General features: G+C 40.5%; 2 protein-coding genes across 3 annotated transcripts; one reads left to right on the top strand and one right to left on the bottom strand.

Annotated features, from left to right (window-relative positions):
• The first annotated feature begins 1,001 nt into the window (after nucleotides 1-1,001).
• On the top strand, nucleotides 1,002-2,843 carry LOC148082422 (uncharacterized). The gene is given in 5 exon segments (XM_087788332.1): nucleotides 1,002-1,170; nucleotides 1,242-1,438; nucleotides 1,499-1,661; nucleotides 2,417-2,529; nucleotides 2,592-2,843. Coding segments are annotated over 5 exon segments (804 nt in total). The 5' UTR covers nucleotides 1,002-1,091.
• Nucleotides 2,844-6,134: 3,291 nt separating this feature from the next.
• pik3c3 (phosphatidylinositol 3-kinase, catalytic subunit type 3) lies at nucleotides 6,135-17,229 on the bottom strand. 2 transcript variants are annotated; one of them, XM_087789598.1, is made up of 25 exons: nucleotides 16,888-17,229; nucleotides 15,927-16,115; nucleotides 15,580-15,723; nucleotides 15,379-15,508; nucleotides 13,797-13,883; nucleotides 13,462-13,557; nucleotides 13,331-13,402; nucleotides 13,154-13,258; nucleotides 11,946-12,038; nucleotides 11,655-11,840; nucleotides 10,863-10,999; nucleotides 10,440-10,515; nucleotides 10,313-10,380; nucleotides 10,130-10,235; nucleotides 9,936-10,052; nucleotides 9,415-9,546; nucleotides 9,168-9,296; nucleotides 9,028-9,097; nucleotides 8,884-8,948; nucleotides 8,732-8,816; nucleotides 8,357-8,431; nucleotides 8,125-8,293; nucleotides 7,517-7,607; nucleotides 7,304-7,429; nucleotides 6,135-6,420 (listed from the first exon to the last, which is right to left on the bottom strand). In XM_087789598.1, the coding sequence occupies exons 1-25, from the start codon at nucleotides 16,950-16,952 to the stop codon at nucleotides 6,406-6,408; spliced, it is 2,628 nt and encodes an 875-aa protein (XP_087645724.1). In that variant the 5' UTR covers nucleotides 16,953-17,229; the 3' UTR covers nucleotides 6,135-6,405. The 2 variants fall into 2 exon arrangements, with proteins under 2 accessions (XP_087645724.1, XP_087645725.1); XM_087789599.1 differs by having other exon boundaries at nucleotides 10,313-10,377.
• Between the last annotated feature and the right edge of the window lie 112 nt (nucleotides 17,230-17,341).

Genomic DNA, 17,341 nt, shown 5'->3' with positions numbered 1-17,341 from the left:
TGCTCGTCACCGGTGAGTCTTGCATTTTAACAAACTTTTGTTACTTTTCTGCACGGCCGCCTTTCAGCCGTGACTCTAAGTGTTGTGACAGTCGGACTTAAGCGGTCATTGCACGTCTGTGTGATTGTGCTATTTGTGGTTCTGGTTGTTCGTGTGATCTCCTCAGGGTCGGCTGGGTTAGTCTGCGACACTGTGGTAGAATCGCTGGATTTAGGCTGCCTCCTGCGGTGGGATTGTCCCCACGCCAGTCCTAATACCACCTATACCGTGCAGACTAAGACACAAGGGTAATCCGTCTGTGTGTGTGTGTGTGTGTGTGTGTGTGTGTGTGTTGCTCCGTCTTACACGTATATTAACACTAGATAAAGGTTTCTAACTTTCTGTTTTTGATCTTTAGAGTGATTTGTGTAAAAACATTTCATTAACTTATTAAGAGACTAGATTATTTGTAAACAAATTAATACACATTTAAAATATGATTACATGTAGTCGACTCATTAAGGCGACATCACTAGAGCAGTTTGTAGAAAAGTGTCTTGAAAAAACAGAATCTACATAAGCAAGCAAGACCTTTAAAGTTGTTTCAAGGATTTGTTAAAAATAGATAGAAATATAGGACAGAAGAAAAAGAAGCAGAGAAATGTGTGTAGCAACAAAATAATTGGACATAATTTCCGATTGTTATAAATTATTTGTTTTATTTTAATACAGTCTTTTTAATACAAAGTAATTATTATTAATTATAATATATCTTTTTTAGACATACATTTTACAATTCTTAACATGTTTAAGGTTTAATCATTTGTCAAACAATATGATTAAAAGAAAAACGTTTTATCCTAAATATATTCTTCAATAATCAACCGCGAAAACGATGGACGAGTATTGTTTATGAAAATGTAAATGATAAAAAGTATTGTACAAAGGCATTTATTATTTAAGGTATACTACATGTGTGTGATTGTGACTCGTCTCTAAGTAACTGGTTGTGGGGTCACAGGGACCCCTGGCAGGACGTGTCCTGGTGTGTGTGGATCTCCTCCAGCAGCTGTGACGTCTCTCCCACCTTCGTGAACTTTGAGCTGTACAACATGATCCGTCTGGGGGTCCACCTCAGCCCCTCGGCCACCGTCTGGATCAAACCTCTGAAGTTCGACTACAGCGACTTCAGTGAGTGACTCTTTGAACAAATGTATGTCGACGTGGATCCATCTCTGCCACCGTCCTCTCCGTCCTCTCAGCCTTCAGTGCTCCTTCTGTCTCGGTCTCCCTGAACGAGGACCTTCTGCTGGTGAAGGTGCAATTCCCCTGCGCTTCGAGCAGGAGGTGCTCTCAGAGAGGGTGCTGTCACATCTCCGAGCTGATCGACCCGTGGACCACGGTTACCGTGTACAACAACCTCAACCGGTCCGAGTCTCAGGTCCCTCCGGTCGTGCCTGCATCACATGAACGACATCTTTCCATGACATTCACTTCACTTTCTCTTTTCATCCTGCAGAGCCGGACCGTCTGGTCGCAGGAGGTTCTTTCCCAAGTAGAGTTTGGGGGTTTGAGTCCGGGTCAGAACTACTGTGCTGTGGCCAACTTCTCCTTTCCCACCTTCTCCATGGCAGCTTCTCCCAGATCTGCTCCCGAGTGTGTGCAGACTCTCTCTGAAGCTGGTAAGACTGTCAGTCGTCCGCACATGTCACACATCATTACAGTGATGAGAGACGACCCTTTTAGGAACGATCTGGTGTCATATGGGCCTAGAATAGTGTCGGCTTAGATTGGCATTGAAAAAATATATATTGGCTATAACTTTATATTTTTTATTCCAATATAGTTTTTTCAACCATTCTTTTCATTTTCAATGACAATTTAAAGGTCAACTAATGTTAAAACTCCAACACTACCTTCCTCTCCAAGACGCAGTAAGTCCCTCATTATAATGATGTTTTGAACTTATTACTTTATAAAGTTCTCCTCCATCTGCAATCTCTGCGAACGAGAGGTTACGAGAGCGGAGTCCATTATGATGTAATAATGGGCTTGACTCCTCCTCCAGCTGTAATCACAAGACTTCCAGGATTGATTCTTGCGGAGGGCAAGTCGTGATGCAGGACCAATCACATCAGAGTGGGCGTGGTTATGATAAACAAGATTTAATCTCCCGGAAAACACAGTGTTTTCAGTGGGCGGAGCTTAAACACATTTTCAAATTTCAATATTTAAATGAAAAGAGAGTTTATACTGATGATACAATAGAGTCCAACATCAATTTAAGACACACTTAAATCAACATATTAGGTTAAATTTAAACTGGCACTATTTAAAGCTCAATGTTGGCAAAATAACAGGTGAAAATGATAAAACACTACTGCCCCCTGCAGTCGGATGGAGTTCATTCATTAGTGATGTGTCATGTCGTGAGCAGGTCTGCTTCCTGCCTTGATTCTGGGTGTTGGGATCTGCTCAGTGGTCTTGGCTCCTCTGGTCACCATGTTCCAACATAAGCAGAGACAAAGTCCCTCCGAGCCAAAGACCCAAGTAAGACCCGTCGAACAACTGTTTCTGTCAAAGTTCTGTAAACGTGTCTCGGTCCTCTCAAGGCACCTGACCCGGTCTCTGTGCCCGCCGTTTCTCTCTGTCCTGTGGACCCTTCTGACGTCCACCTCGAGCTCATTGATGGCTAGATCTCCTCGCGTCAGGACCAGAACACACCAGTGGAGGACGTCCTCATCGGGTCCGAGCCGGACCAGACCAGGAGATGCAGCAGGACTCAACAGAATCAAGGCAACTCAAGCCTCTTGGTTGATTCTTATCGGGGGTTCCATGGCGACCAAAAACCGCGACCTGGATAAAAGAAAACATATAAGTAGCGTGAGAATGAGCTTTTTCATTTACGAGAGACTTGGAGTACAGCTGACCCGCCCTGACAGCAGGCCCGGCCCTGAGAGGACCAAGGAAAAGTTGAAGCTCATCAGGACAGTTTAAACATATGAAGCTCTGTGCTTCATATATAACAGAAGGCGCCATGTTTAGAAATGATTTTGAGCTATTATTGAACAGACAGCGCCACCTAATGGCCTCTGGTAAGAAAGAGATGAACATATTTGTTGATGGAGTTCTCAACAGGTGTGTACAGAATGCTTTATGACTTACAATTGTTTTGTGTTGTATAAAATGTATAAAGTGAAAATTCATTCCACTTTGCACTTTGAAAATATCAACAAGGACAAACCCTTTCAAAACATGACATTTTTTCTTTTTTCTGAGCGAAGTGTTCTTTTTATAGAGCTGATGAAAGAATCTTTAACGCCACATAACAGACAAGCTCCACCCATATTTGCAAATAACATATTTATTTCAAAACAACGCTCTATTTCAAAGAAATATCCACAATTTATTCTACAAATGATAGGTTTGTTACTTAATTGATGGTTTAGAATTTTTTTTATTACTGTTTTAAACATATTAAAAAAGGAACAGGTCGGTAAATTTCAAGTCAATGCAATTGTCAATGTTAGCGGCTAACTATATTAGTTACACACCGGGGGGTTAATATTAAGTTTAATTTAACCTACTTCATGTAAGGTCTTAATTGTGTGGGAGCTGAACCACTTGAGGTCTTGGCTCCTGCAAATGTTTGAGAAACGTAATCTGCTGTCTGTCACTTAGAGAAGCTCAATCTGTGGAAATTATTATTGTGTTTCTGGCGCCCCCTAGTATCACAATGGTGAAAGGGCAGCAGCATAAAGTCTCTGGTTTCTCTTCTTTCTGGTTTTCTCTTCTCGCTCAGTTGAAAAGTCTCTCGGTTTTTCTTCTGAAAACACTCTTATCCACAGCTGTAAAGCAGTTTGGTTGTCATGTGACACCCACCGACTCTCTAAGGGGGTGCCAAACAATACAAAAAAACATTTTATTATGATTCAATTATAATTATGTTTAAACATTCACATAGTTGCTGTTAGTATTAATATGTCAGAATTATTTTCGTATCAAAAATGGAAGATTGATTCTTGGTCCCTTCATATTTTCTAGTACTTGTTCAGACTACAAAATACAATTCGCAGAAGAAAAATGGACATAAAAAAGTGAGAGCTCATCAGAATCAGGATTTGATGCACAAACATATTGTGGCCACTGGTTGACCCTTCGTCCTCGGAGGACGTCACACATCAGGCTGAGTTGGAAGTCATTCAGGAGGAATTTGGAGAGTGAGATTTAGCCAATGATGAGTTTATCTGACGGGTCCTGTGCTAGGGGGGTTCAGATGTGTGGTTCCAAGGTCCAGTGCTACTGGCCGGGTCAAACCGTGAATGACCCCCCACATGCTGCTGACAGCTGCTTCTTTCCAAAGTGATAACACCAGCATCTCCTCGTATATGACTCACGCTTGCTCCTCTGGAGGTTGGCTGCCTCTTGGCTGTGACTGGAACCTCCTACTGACTCCTGCAGGGAGAAACATCTCGTCACCGTTGCTGCATTCTTTACGCAACATTGAGGGGCCTTGTTTGTTTCCTCAACTGGCTCTTCCAGAGCCCAACGGGGGTCATCCAGAGCTCTGGAGAGTCAGTGGAGCTTTCATGAGGAAGCAGATGGTTGCAATGTGGAGCAATCTTCAGAGCACCTGACAGTCTGATGCGCTGGATCATCTATAGAGTGCAAGTTAGGATCTTCAATGGTCGCTTCATTATGGAAATATTTGCTAAAAATAACAATACAAATAAGTGTTAATACTGTCGCGAAGAAGTAAAACGGTTCTTTTAGGCTATGAAGGCACATTTAGACAATGAACCTTTACGTTGATGACAAACAAAAGTTTTTTTCATTAAAAAAAACATGAGAACTGATGAAGTCATTGACCGAAAGTAGGAGGTCATAGTATTGGTATCCAATAATACACTGTAACAGTAAAACTTTAATTCCAGACTCAAATCAAATTAAAAAGTGGTAAAGTGATAAAAAGTGGTCAATGGACACCTATGATTCCCCCACATCAACGATTAATGAGGCCCCCGTGAGGTCAAAGATCATGTAGAAAATTAACAATTTATCTTGTATTTCTATTTTTATTACTCGTCTTATGACTGTTTTTTATCTTTGTCATTCTGTTGTAAATGTATTGCTGCTCAAAAAGCGTATATTATATATTTTTCTGTAAAAAGTGCCTTTTATGTGAGATTTAAACATTTAAAAATGGTATACTATTATAATTTTAGCATATTTAACTTTATTTTATAACTTTATTTATACTTTCCCTTCTTTTTTATTTGGCTCGACGGCCCCTTCCAACAGCCACTGTATGAAATGTGGCCCCTGAGGAAATGTAATTGCAAACTGTTTTTGGCAAAAGTTTTAAGGCGTCTTGATTGTAGTATTTTGTATTTTTTATAATGAAATTTCAGTATAGAACAGTTTGATTGTCACACAATATACAGTCATTACTCATAGAACTTTTTAATTATCCATCATTTTAACAACGTTCTTCACAATTTAACTTTGACTGGGGACACGCTTGCAGAGTGCGAGCGTCATTTGAGAGACTTTTTGAAATCAGAAACTGGTACAAATAGGGATTCTATCTTGTTTTGTAAACAAATGTACATACAATTTGTACCGAAAAGGAGGTTCCACGACATTGCAGTTACACTGTGTTGACACCAGGGGAGCCAGAAACGAAATTCTGAATACTGCCTTAAAGTAATTTAATCTGACAATGCTTCTTGGCAAGTCCTTTTCTTGACTTATGTTTGCTATAACTTAAGGCCAATGTTCCACAAGAATCATTGAATTTCCCGGGTTTATCTGCTCCTGTCATCTCATAGGGAGTTATTAAATTAGTGGAAGCTACTCACATTCTCCGCTCTACGCCCGCTAATGTTTCATTTGAATGACTTATCTACTGTTTCACTAGTCATGGTGGAGCTTTCAGAAGTGTTTCTAAGAATGTATAAGCACACGTCTCCATGTATTGAGTAGGAAACTCTTAGTCATTGGCTCCATGACTCACTCGACGCTCTTCCGCAGGACTCAGCATAAAAACCCAACAAACACGGGCGGCGACGCTCAATTAAGAAACGTCTCCGGTGCCATCGACAGCACGGCAGCACGTTTGGGAGCCAAACAGATAAATGTGGCCTCGAGTCGTCTTTGTATCAACAGTCTTTTATTTGGTCAAACATCCCATTCATTCAATAATTAGTTTACATGATATATACACGAGCAAACAAAGACGTGGCGTCCCGGTTTCGCTGACTTGCAGTTAAGATTGGCAGTGCACTCTTGGCCCATTTGAACGGTGTCGTCAAATTTCTGTCGTCTAACACACACGCATACAAGCCTCTCGGATCGCAACCTTCCTCCAGGAGTACACCATGTTCCCCGGTACAGGTTCAGCCTCGTCTCATTGGACTGGTCTGCTCATCTGCGCCAGTACTGAGGACACACGGGGAACAGTTTCACTTCAACAAGCTTGAACCAGAGACGCAACTGAGTTACAGCTTTGGTTGTTACATCAACTGACTCTTGTCCATATGCTTTGAACCTTCTAACCGCTTTTTAGTTATTTGTAAACAACACGACATGTTCATTTATTTATACACATTGGTAAAAACTGGATACATATTGGTGATATTATGCATTTCCATCAGGATATAGGAAGGTTTGGGGTTAACATTAGCTTGTATGGTTTCTCACAGCTGCTGCTTATTCGCCCAAGTATTTATTAACATGTAAATGACATACATTCACTACAACCACTGAAATAATTTTCCATACATAACGACTCTAGAGCACTGCAGAGCTAAAGTCTCCAGTGGCGTAGTGTTTAAACGACTAAACTAAGATTACTTAATCATCCTCTATTATTGTGAAATACTTCACTGAAAATAAATTAAAACATCACGAGTGAGTCTGTCTGACTGAAGTGTTTAGTTACAGTTAGTCGCTCAGACATCAGACCAGGTTTAACTTTGACAATACAAATGTAAAAACATTTTAAATGAAGTACAAAAATGAATTTCCTATTTTCTATGGATTCAAATGATGTGTATTGTTATTTTATTTAGATGTTTACCAAAAATAAAACATTAATTACAGTTCAGACCTACTTGAGAAACATAAATTCTCCCATCTTGTGAGCAAATCCTTAAGTCTAAACTTGATACGATGTCTTAATACGTCAAGGTCAACAATTGCACAAGAACATCATCTAAAGATGAATTGACTTTACAGTGTACTTCTAGGTAAAATGATTTATACATTCCTGGTATAAGTGACACTTTTAAATCCAACTTCCAATGTATTTTATTTTATTTACCTGAGCGAACTTGTGTATCTGCTCGACCACGGCAGCGAACAAGGCGCCGACACTCTCGTCAATCAGACCCTGCATGTAGTGGACCGCCTCCTCATCAGAGAGATCCAACCTGAACTTGTCCTGAACCTGGAATCACAGCAACCAACAATCAGGCTTTTCAGAACAACAACCAACCATCTAACCCTGAGGACCGCCATCAGCAAACACGTGTACCTTTTTGACCGTCTTGTCCGGCTCAAGAGCGATGTCAGGGATGTTGGCATCCACCATGAGAGAGAAGAGATTCAAGATCAAGTTGGAGTATCTGAAGAAGGAAAAGAAAATGGGTTGAAATCAATTGTTGAAAATATATCATTAGATTCTTGATAAGCAACAACTAAAAGTCATCAGATCAACCGTATTGAAGGAATGGTTCTGCTGTCAATGCTGATATCTGGTGGTGGAATATTCCACATTAGAATTCTGCCTTAATACTATGAATCGTATGCAAGGAAGAAAAAATTGAAATTAAATTGCTAACTCATAAATCAAGGAGAAAATTCAAGAAAGCATAAAGAAAATTGACTTTGTTTTTACAGCAAGTGTTTACCGTTTTCCTGTAGTGTTGGTGTGTTGTTGTTTGGTTTTGTGTTAAAATAAAACAGTAAAAAAATGTTAAAAAAATAAAAATGTTATTGATAAAACTTTATAAGCAGTTGCACAAGTGGACAACACAACATTCAAACAATAAACCCACCAGAACTGGTGTGAGCTAGAATGTGATGACAGGTGGAGGTCAAGACAGGAGATCCTTTGAATGTTTTGTGAGTGTGTGGTCTCACCTGCGGAGGTGCAGGAAGGCGGTGTAGCACTGCTTCCTGAACTCCTGGTACTGCTCGCTCTGCATGCCTCCCATGCCCTCCACCATTTCCTTGCTCAGCTTCATGGGGGGCGGAAGTGGCTTCGGGTCCCGACCCAGGATGTATCCAAAGTCGATGTGGAAGAGAATCCCTGTGAAGACTGGATTAGAGACTAGAAACTAATAACAGGAGTTTTCGATGGATTTGGACTCACCGGTCTTGGTCAGCAGCAGATTGTCAAGATGGCGATCTCCCACTCCCAGGATGTAGGTGATGACACAGTAGCCGGCTGCAGGGGGGGTCAAGAAGTTTTGTTTTTGAACATGGAGATGAATTCACGTCTTCACTGTTTGGGCTCATCGTTACATTTGTACATTTGAAGACCAGTAGAGACGCACTTAACTTCTACACCGACCAGATGAAGTTTGATAAAACTTGTGACTATAGTTTGATCGTCTTACTAAAAGGTGAGATATTTAACGTATGAAAAGATTGTCCATGAAAAAATAAAATGGCTCCGAGGTGCTCATAGGAACATTGTATGGCTCATCACGTCATGCGTCATCTTCAGCACATGTGTTGGACTCACCACAGCTCTTGACATACGTGTCCATGACCTCGGAGCTGATGCCGTACGGAGCCTTTTCGCTCGGTGCATGTTTGCGGAAGAAGCTCTGCGAGGAGGAAAAGCAGAATTAAAATACGTTTCCGTCTAGCAAGTGTGTTTCGGGCTCAGCTGACCTGGATGTTGCCCTCAGTAGCCAGAACCTCAGCGACGGGCACGGACTGAACAAACTGCATGAAACCTGGACAACGTTTTAATGTGAAATTGAATTGGTACCACGAGACTTCCACACTTGGACTGATGAATTGAACGTGTACTACCGTGTCTGGTGCTTGTGGCCAGAACTTTGTAAGGCATCAGTTTTAAGTCCAGGTTTTCTTTGCGTAGCAGCTGTGGACACACACATCCTGCCGTTAATAATTTCACCTCCAGCAGAAAAATATAATTCCTCCTTTCCTACCTTGTCCATGAGTGAGATGATCTGCAGGATCAGCTGGTCTTGTCTCAGGTCGTCTCCATGCTTGAATATGACCGGGTACGTGGCTCCATCCTCCGCTTTGAAGAACAATTTAGCAGGCATCTGTGCACTCTGTGAACACATTTGATCACTTAGATGAGAGCAGCAACGCACCAGAGATATATTCACTTGTTTCATCAAGAGTGTCTCGTAGAGTCTTTGGTGGAACCACGATGAAAGAGTCTGTTACCTTGAAGAGCGTTGCCGTCTCTGGAACGATGCCTCTGATCCGGATCTGAGGCTCCAGTGGGAAAGGAATCGGCTCGATTTCAGACAGATTCCCCTTTTCAACATCAGCCAGTAGAGCCTGCAGCCGCTCCGTCTGGAACAGATACACACATGAAAAAAGTAATGAAGAACGTTTCCTCTTTCAGTACAGAAGTATATCAGTGCCATCAGGATATTAAATGAATGTAACACGAAGTTGAAAATTTGATTTTTCTTGCTTTAAAATGTGTAGGTTTTTAAACCTTGGATTATTTATCTGAATAATTGAAAAAAATGTTCATATTAAAAGTTTAAATTGTTTTTTATTGAATGATAAACTTCAATTAAATGTAACATTTCAATATAGAATTTTTCAAAAATGTAATTCAATACTTAGAGGGAAAACATATCGATTATACTTAAGAGAAACAATGTTTCAATGTGTTAACCGTCTCATATCCTGGTAACACTGATATACTTTCATATTTTAGGGTCATTTGTTACCTTTTTCTTGCGATTTCCGCTCTCGTAGCGAACAGCTTTCATCAGCTGCACGAGTGTATTCACGAAGGTCTGCTGGGCGGCCAACAGTGAGCGCATCACCCTCACACTCTTATCCCCCTGAAAGAGTCGAACAACCAGCGTCAAAAACACAAGTGACTTAGTTTCAGTGACTCAGCAAATCTGGACGTCCTGACCTTGAGCAACGCCTGGCTGAACCTCCTCATCACATTCAGGTACATCTCATGGGTTTTGGGGTCTCTTTGCTGCGTGTCTTGATCCTCACACTCCACGATCACATACCTGATGATGATGATGATGTTCCACTATGTTAACATGTGATCTTCCACATGATCACTTCCTCTCCGAGATAAACTCACCAGTACAGGTAGTTGGCGAGCGTGGAGTTCTTGCAAGCTCGTGAGATGAGAAAGTTGCACAGGTCCTGCTACATTGAAGGAAGATATGTTTTTATGAACCCACACTTAAGTGAGAATCAACTTTTACCTCCATATTCTCGCTGTCAGCTCCATCTTTGCTTTTGGATGGAGCGGCAGTTGGTGCGGCGCTCAAGATCTGTGAGCTACAAGCAGAGAAGAAAATGATGACATGAGTCAGTTTAGTCTGAGTCAGCACTATGATGAGCCGCAGGGGTCCGTGTCTAGCATCAAATGTTCTGGCCACGTGTGGGGTTCGGAGTAATTTTGGGGGGAATGATAATAAACCAAAGAGTTCATGAATCTTCCTGAACGAACAATAGTCGACTAAGCAGTGTTTCTTAGTTAAATTTAGAACCTTGTGCGAGAAAATATACAAATCACTGGTGGTAGAAGAAATGTTATGGCACAAAACGCGCCACAGCTCATCAGTTTCTGGTAGCGTCAACGTATTTGATGATCCGCCACTGGAGGAGCTCAACAAACCGCTGACCTGTCCAGCCCAGAGTCATCTGAAAGTCCCTGGCCTTCTTTCTTGCTGCCCGTCTCCGTGTCACTCTGGAGGTCGCTGAAATTATGACACTCGTACTTGAGCGCCTGCACCAGCTGGAGGAGATACATCAGCAGGTCCTGCAGGAGAAGAAGAGATCAATAAGATGTCACTAGCTTGGATGCTCCGGAGGAAGAGTTGATATTGAAACAAGTTGAACAATAATCAGTAGCTCCTGAGTAAGTAAAACAATAGTTTCCCTTGAGATTTGGTCACAAAAAAGTTAAACAATTAAATGTTTGAGGTTGTCCCTCACAATCCCCGTTAGGGATTAAGAAGCAAATGAATGAGTATTTTCTAAATGAATGCAATATTTTTACGTAGAGTTTGATCGCCTTTTAAATCTAATACCAAAACCACCAAAACCAAAAACTACTGAAATACTTGACCAACTTTCAGCCAGTCAATCAAGTAGCTTGATACTTGTATTGTCTGGTGGCATCTACCAACATTTTTATATTGAATTTCAAAGGCTACCAATTTAAAAACATTGAATCGAGAACATTTATTTTTGAATTATTGATATTAGAATATCAAAATATGTGTAAAAAAACAACAACTTTGAAAACATTCCAACTATTTTTCCCAATTATTAAAAAAAAAACAAGTTCAACCTTAGAATATAGAATGATTGAATTAAATTATTTAAAAGTATAACTCACTGCTTAAAGGAAAAAAATCGATAAAAACAAAACATTTATATTTTATCATCACCATCTGATCAATGTTTCTTACCTCATCGTCTGCCTGCTGCAGCCGTGTGACAGCGTAGCGTCTCACTGTGGGGTTGGTGAACTGAGAGGAGAGCAGCTCCAGAGAATCCTCCACATCCATGGGCCTCCATTTGCCCAGCAGCTCTAGGGCTTGCTTGGCCTCCTGGGGAAGATCCCAGTTGACACACTTGAGGAACTTAGTCAGCGCCTGCAACACAGCGAGGAGGCCGTTGGCGAGGGTTAATGAATCATCATTTTGAATGTTTAGTTTTTTTTTTAAAACATCATTTTCCACGTCCATCAGGGCACCAACCTTTTCCTGCGTAGTGAGGTAATATCGAAACTTCCACACAAGGTCCTGTTCTTCAGAGCTCAGCTGCTTGGTTGGCGGGTAGCTCACTATGATCTGTGTGTGCATAATATCATTCCATTAAAAAATAACTGCAACATTCGCAGAAGTGCATGAAAAGTACTTTTAAATCACCTTTGCATTCATGATGCAATCTCTATTGTTTTATTGGTCCCGTGACCAGAGGTATTATCTGTACTTAACTTATCACCTTTTAGTTTTTATGTATATTTTAGTAATCTGCAGGAGCTGCAAAGCTGCTTGTCTTTGTTCACACTGTTACAAACAAGTGATTTAATTGACAACACATACAATTAAACATAACCATTGAGCTGAGTTGGAGGCACTAACAACCGCCCGCACATTACTTCCAACAGTGAACTCCCATGATGCCTTTCTACACACAGATCTTTTTAGTGACAGCGGATTGGTTACTGCATTGCAGTTTTTCAAATTGACTTCTATGTTTCCAAGTCAAATTGACCAAAATCTGGGATTGGTCAGCTGGGCGGCAAAGCATTAGTTGATATCAGTTCACAGCCACTGAGAAAGACGTTGAGAGGTATGGCACCACATATGCACTGTTGAGTTTGAACGTTCTACTAGATGTCTATCTATCTAGCTACTACTATGTATTAATCCTTTAATGTTGGTAAAAGTATGTAGATTTGAGAGTGTATAAACTGTGTGATAATGTGAAAATATTTATTGACTGTTTGGGAAAGGTTTTGAAAGAGTATAAGTGGGGATTATCGGGCCTCAATGTGTATTTAAATAGTGAAACAATATATAAGATTTCGACTGCCATCGAAAAGGAAACAAAAACCCTCAAAAATATGTGGGGAAAAAATAAAAAATAAAATAAAAATATTAAAAAGCATTTCAGATTTAATGGATTTAATGTAGATAAAGTGGAACTTATACTAGAGTTTTTTTGTGGTTAAATCTTACGTTACTCTAACATTTTACTGTACTTTGTTCACCTCGCATCTTAAAAGCCCCAGAATCTGCTCAACAACAACAACTAAAGTCACCAACAATTCACTTGATTCTCTCAAGACAACCCAGGATTCTTGACCTATCAGGGCGGCAGTGGAAGCACCACGGAAATTGCATTGGTCACATTTTTAATCAACAACATTCCTTTACGTCGACAAAAACAAGTGACTCACATTCAGCTGATCACGCGTGGCGGCGTTGGGCTTCAGGTCATGATCTGACGGGCCACTGCGAAGGCTACGAGCGAGTTTGTGATGCTTGCTCTCCACCAAGTTCTCCTGTAAGAGAAGACATCAGCAGCTGGTGATTCAGCTGTTCCTGGATGTTGCCCGTGTTCGTCATGCTCTCACCATCCCCATCTGCGGGTCAGGAACTTTGACAATGTCACAGCTTGTGAGGACTGACGAAGAGTCGTCTCCGTCCTGAGGGTTGGAACATTAAACTGGAGTTTAAAGCCAATATAAAAGAGCTTCTCAAATACCTTCTCATAATACACGATGCTGTGCTCTTTGTCATTTGTTTTGACCCGAGGAAACTCCACCATCAGGTACATGAAGTTAGAGCTGCGCTTCTCGCTCTGCAGAGACCAAAATATAATGTCTTAAATAAATAAATAACAAGGTCAGAATGTAACATTGTTCTTTTTGCTGCAAAGAGCATACACTCTTGTCAGCATGTGACCGTCACTGACTGATGGAACTAAATTAGCAATATCTTTTATGTGTACAGGTACAGTAGGTCTTCACTATATTGCAGTTTATGGTCACAATTTTTTTTTTTTAAATAGCTGACTGGTTGTGTTGTTGTAAACCTCACCTCATTAATCATCTCAATCTCTCTGAAGGTAAGACGGTCCAGCCAGTCAACCTTTACCATGTGACCCTGCCGATGGGCCTTTGTCAGCTGAAAGGAGAAAAAAAAAGAGAATAATAGGGAGACAAACAGAGTTGTCATTGTGATACGTGTACACGGCCTGGTGGATCATGCAGCCGAAGCATCGTTTGTGCTGCAAAAATCATTCTTTTAGCAGCCGCCAGACACTTATGGACAGTGAGACAAACACACTCAAGTCATATATTTAACATTTCAGCTGTCTGTCATATTTGAGATTCAAGAGCAGCTTTATTTGCCAGTACACATACATGGAATGTATACATACATGGACTTTTTTGTGGCTGTGGACATTACGGAATTGGTTTAATAAAAATTATATGAGGAACTTAAATAGATACATATACAGTATATGCAATATATACAAAAATACAAGAGATAGTAAACATAGTGCAAAAAACGTCAAAGATAAATGAAGTATAAAAAAATGGCATGGTGGGAATTAACTGTTCAAGAGTGAGATGGAGGAGGGGAAGAAAGTGTTCTTGTTCTTGAAAGTGTTTTTGTGCAAATAAATGATTCATGCACAGGGAAAACATCAAGTAATATCTGCTGGAAATGTGTGCTTTCAACCATGACTTTAAATTCCTAATATAAATGGTCCAACATGGAACAATGTAAACAGTCCAGTTTTCTGAACATGGGGCAGTCAGGATTTATCAGATGTACAGTTAAAAAAAAGCATCCAAATGTAGATAGATTTAAAAGAGATTGTGGTCAAGCTTTCCTCCGCACACATACACAAATATCTAGAGCTAACTTCCTACATCACTGAGTATCTCTAGGTCAGGGCCCTGGAACAGGTTTGAATATAGAAGTACAATTTTTAAGTAAGTAAGTAATATTTATTTATATAGCGCTTTTCGAGACCAGGGTCACAAAGCGCTTAAACAATCAAAACAATACTCAAAAAAGTACATACTTTAAAGATCAAGATAATACTGAGAACAACACAGGAGTTCCAGAAAATTCAAGGAAAAGCCTGAACAAATAGAAACGTCTTAAGATGTTTCTTAAAGGAGTCAGTAGACTCCATCAAGCGCAAAGAGAGAGGAAGATTGTTCCAACGCTTAGGAGCAACAGCCTGAAAAGATTTCTCTCCTCTGGTCCTGAACCGTGTGCGTGGAACCATAAGTAGATTCTGATCCACAGACCTCAGAACCCGAGCTGGGGTGTAAGGCTGGATCAGATCAGTGATGTAAGGAGGAGCCTGACCATGAATAGCTCTGAAAGTAAGAACCAGAATTTTAAAGTTGATCCTGAAAGAAACTGGAAGCCAGTGAAGAGTTTTAAGGACCGGAAAGATGTGAGTTCTTCTACTTGAGCGGGTCAGAATTCTCGCTGCAGAGTTTTGTATTAACTGCAGACGAGACAGCTCCTCTTTAACCTTTTAACCAACAAGCTTCTGCCCTTTTAATGCAAATCTGACTCTGTACCTCCTACACTGGTCTCTACATTTCATGATCATAATCACAACCTTAACTAAAGTTTTGCTTAAACGATATACCTTTGCCAGTCTTCCCATTTGGTCCTCCGTCAGACTGCTACTTGTGCGCCCTGGTGTTGTTGTAGGTTCACCCCCATCTCCCTCTACACCGGGCCAAACCTTCAGGTCATGCATGCCTTGCCTGAACATACTAGGAACATATATGCTATTAGATTTACTTCAACATACATTTTCACAATGTTTAAGGAAGGTAAGACTTACCCATATTTTCCAAAAAGTGTAACAGTAGTACCTCCGACGGGGACAGCTTTGCCAGGTCCATAGATGTCCCACACTGTGAGAGCAACCTGTGCACTCTGAGGAAGATCTGGATATTTGACTGGCAGCCTCAGCCACTCATTCCAACTGTGCATAAGAGCAAAGAAAAAGAGTATAGAAACATAAATTGTTTAAAAGGTGAAAAAGTATTTCACACTTTATTTGTTTCTAGTTTATCTCTGCCTCTTGTCCTAAGAAGATTAGGTAAGTCGCAGCCATCAGTGTCACATTGAACACCAGTAAATAAAGATTAAAAAAAGATCACAAAGTTAAAGAATATTAGAACTCACTTCCATCGTGTGCTGAATGCCTTGTATGAAGTACGAACAGGAAGAGCAAGAGGTTTCCCTTCAGCAAACACCTGACAGGTGACATAGAGGTCAGAGCAGTTCTCCTGGTAGAGTCCAGAAAAGCGCAGCATAGGGTCTTCGAGCAAAGCTTTGTAGCTCTTTTGCTCCCGTTTTCCTTCCAAACTCCCTCTAAAGAAAGAAAGGGACACATAGAAAGTGTGAGAATTAATGCACCATTTTTTCAAAGTAATTGTGCTGTTGCATCGTATAACTGTGCAATTAATATTTGTCATCTATCACCTGAATCCAGTGTTTTTAAATGTATAGTTTTTAAATCAGGGGAATAAGAGGAGTGGCTTAAAATCTGTGCCATTTGTGAGAAAATGAATATAAACAATGACACTCATACTTTGAGTGCAACAGACTTGTAACTTATTCAGAGCAATTCACTATGATAACTATATATATTTTTTAAACAAACATTCAACAAGGTATTAATCCTATGAATGGCCCCGGGCCAAAGGACTGCAATGCAAGCTTTATACGATGACTAATTTATAAATATAAATATCTTTTTTTCACCAGTCTGAAATTACATCTATGCAGGACGCTGTCATTATTTATATGTCTGCTCAAAATAATTGGGTTCCTAATCATAATATTAACTTTACATTTGGTTAATTCAAAGGTCAGTAAATACAACGTTAAACTTTGAATTTTGGTAGCAGGATTAACTGAACAACAATCATGTCTATTACACGGTTACTGTTGTTTGGACGCTGTTATGCAACTGTGGTGGGTGTTTAATAGGAAGTGAAGTGTTTATATTCTGTAATAATGTTCATCATGACAATATCATGTGATGGTCATGAGTCCAACAAAGACCACATCCTTCCAGTCACAAGGCTTCACTGCACTGCTCGTGGTGACCGAAGATAAAACCTTCCAGTTTGAAACTTACATCTTAAGTTGAACGTTGATGTCCAAATCACAGCTGTAGACATAGTTAAACTTGTCCGTTTCCATCTTCCGACGGGTACACACTTGCTTCCCAACCCTGCCGACCTCAACATGAAATCCCAGACGGTTCAGTAATACTTTGTGAGCGGTAGTGTTCGCGACGAGGCCTCGTAGTAGAACCGTACAAACCCTCTTAGTCAGACACCCGTACCCCGGGGAGAGAGGAAGAATCTGGGTAAACACTTAATAAAAAAAATGAACAAGTAGTTTCTATAATTGATCAAAATACATGATTTTAGCAGCTGTCACCGGACATGATTGTGTGTTTATGGTGACTGCAAAATAACACTGCCGAAGCCAAGATCTGTTTACAGACCAAACATGTAGATCATCGACTATGGCACAGCGCGGAGAGGGCTGCGAGGATCGATGCCTCGGGGATTGACTGATCGTAC

The sequence above is a fragment of the Callionymus lyra genome, chromosome 4 (assembly GCF_982586985.1).
Source record: "Callionymus lyra chromosome 4, fCalLyr1.hap1.1, whole genome shotgun sequence".
Lineage (NCBI taxonomy): Eukaryota > Metazoa > Chordata > Actinopteri > Syngnathiformes > Callionymidae > Callionymus > Callionymus lyra.
This window is presented reverse-complemented; position numbering and strand designations above follow the sequence as displayed.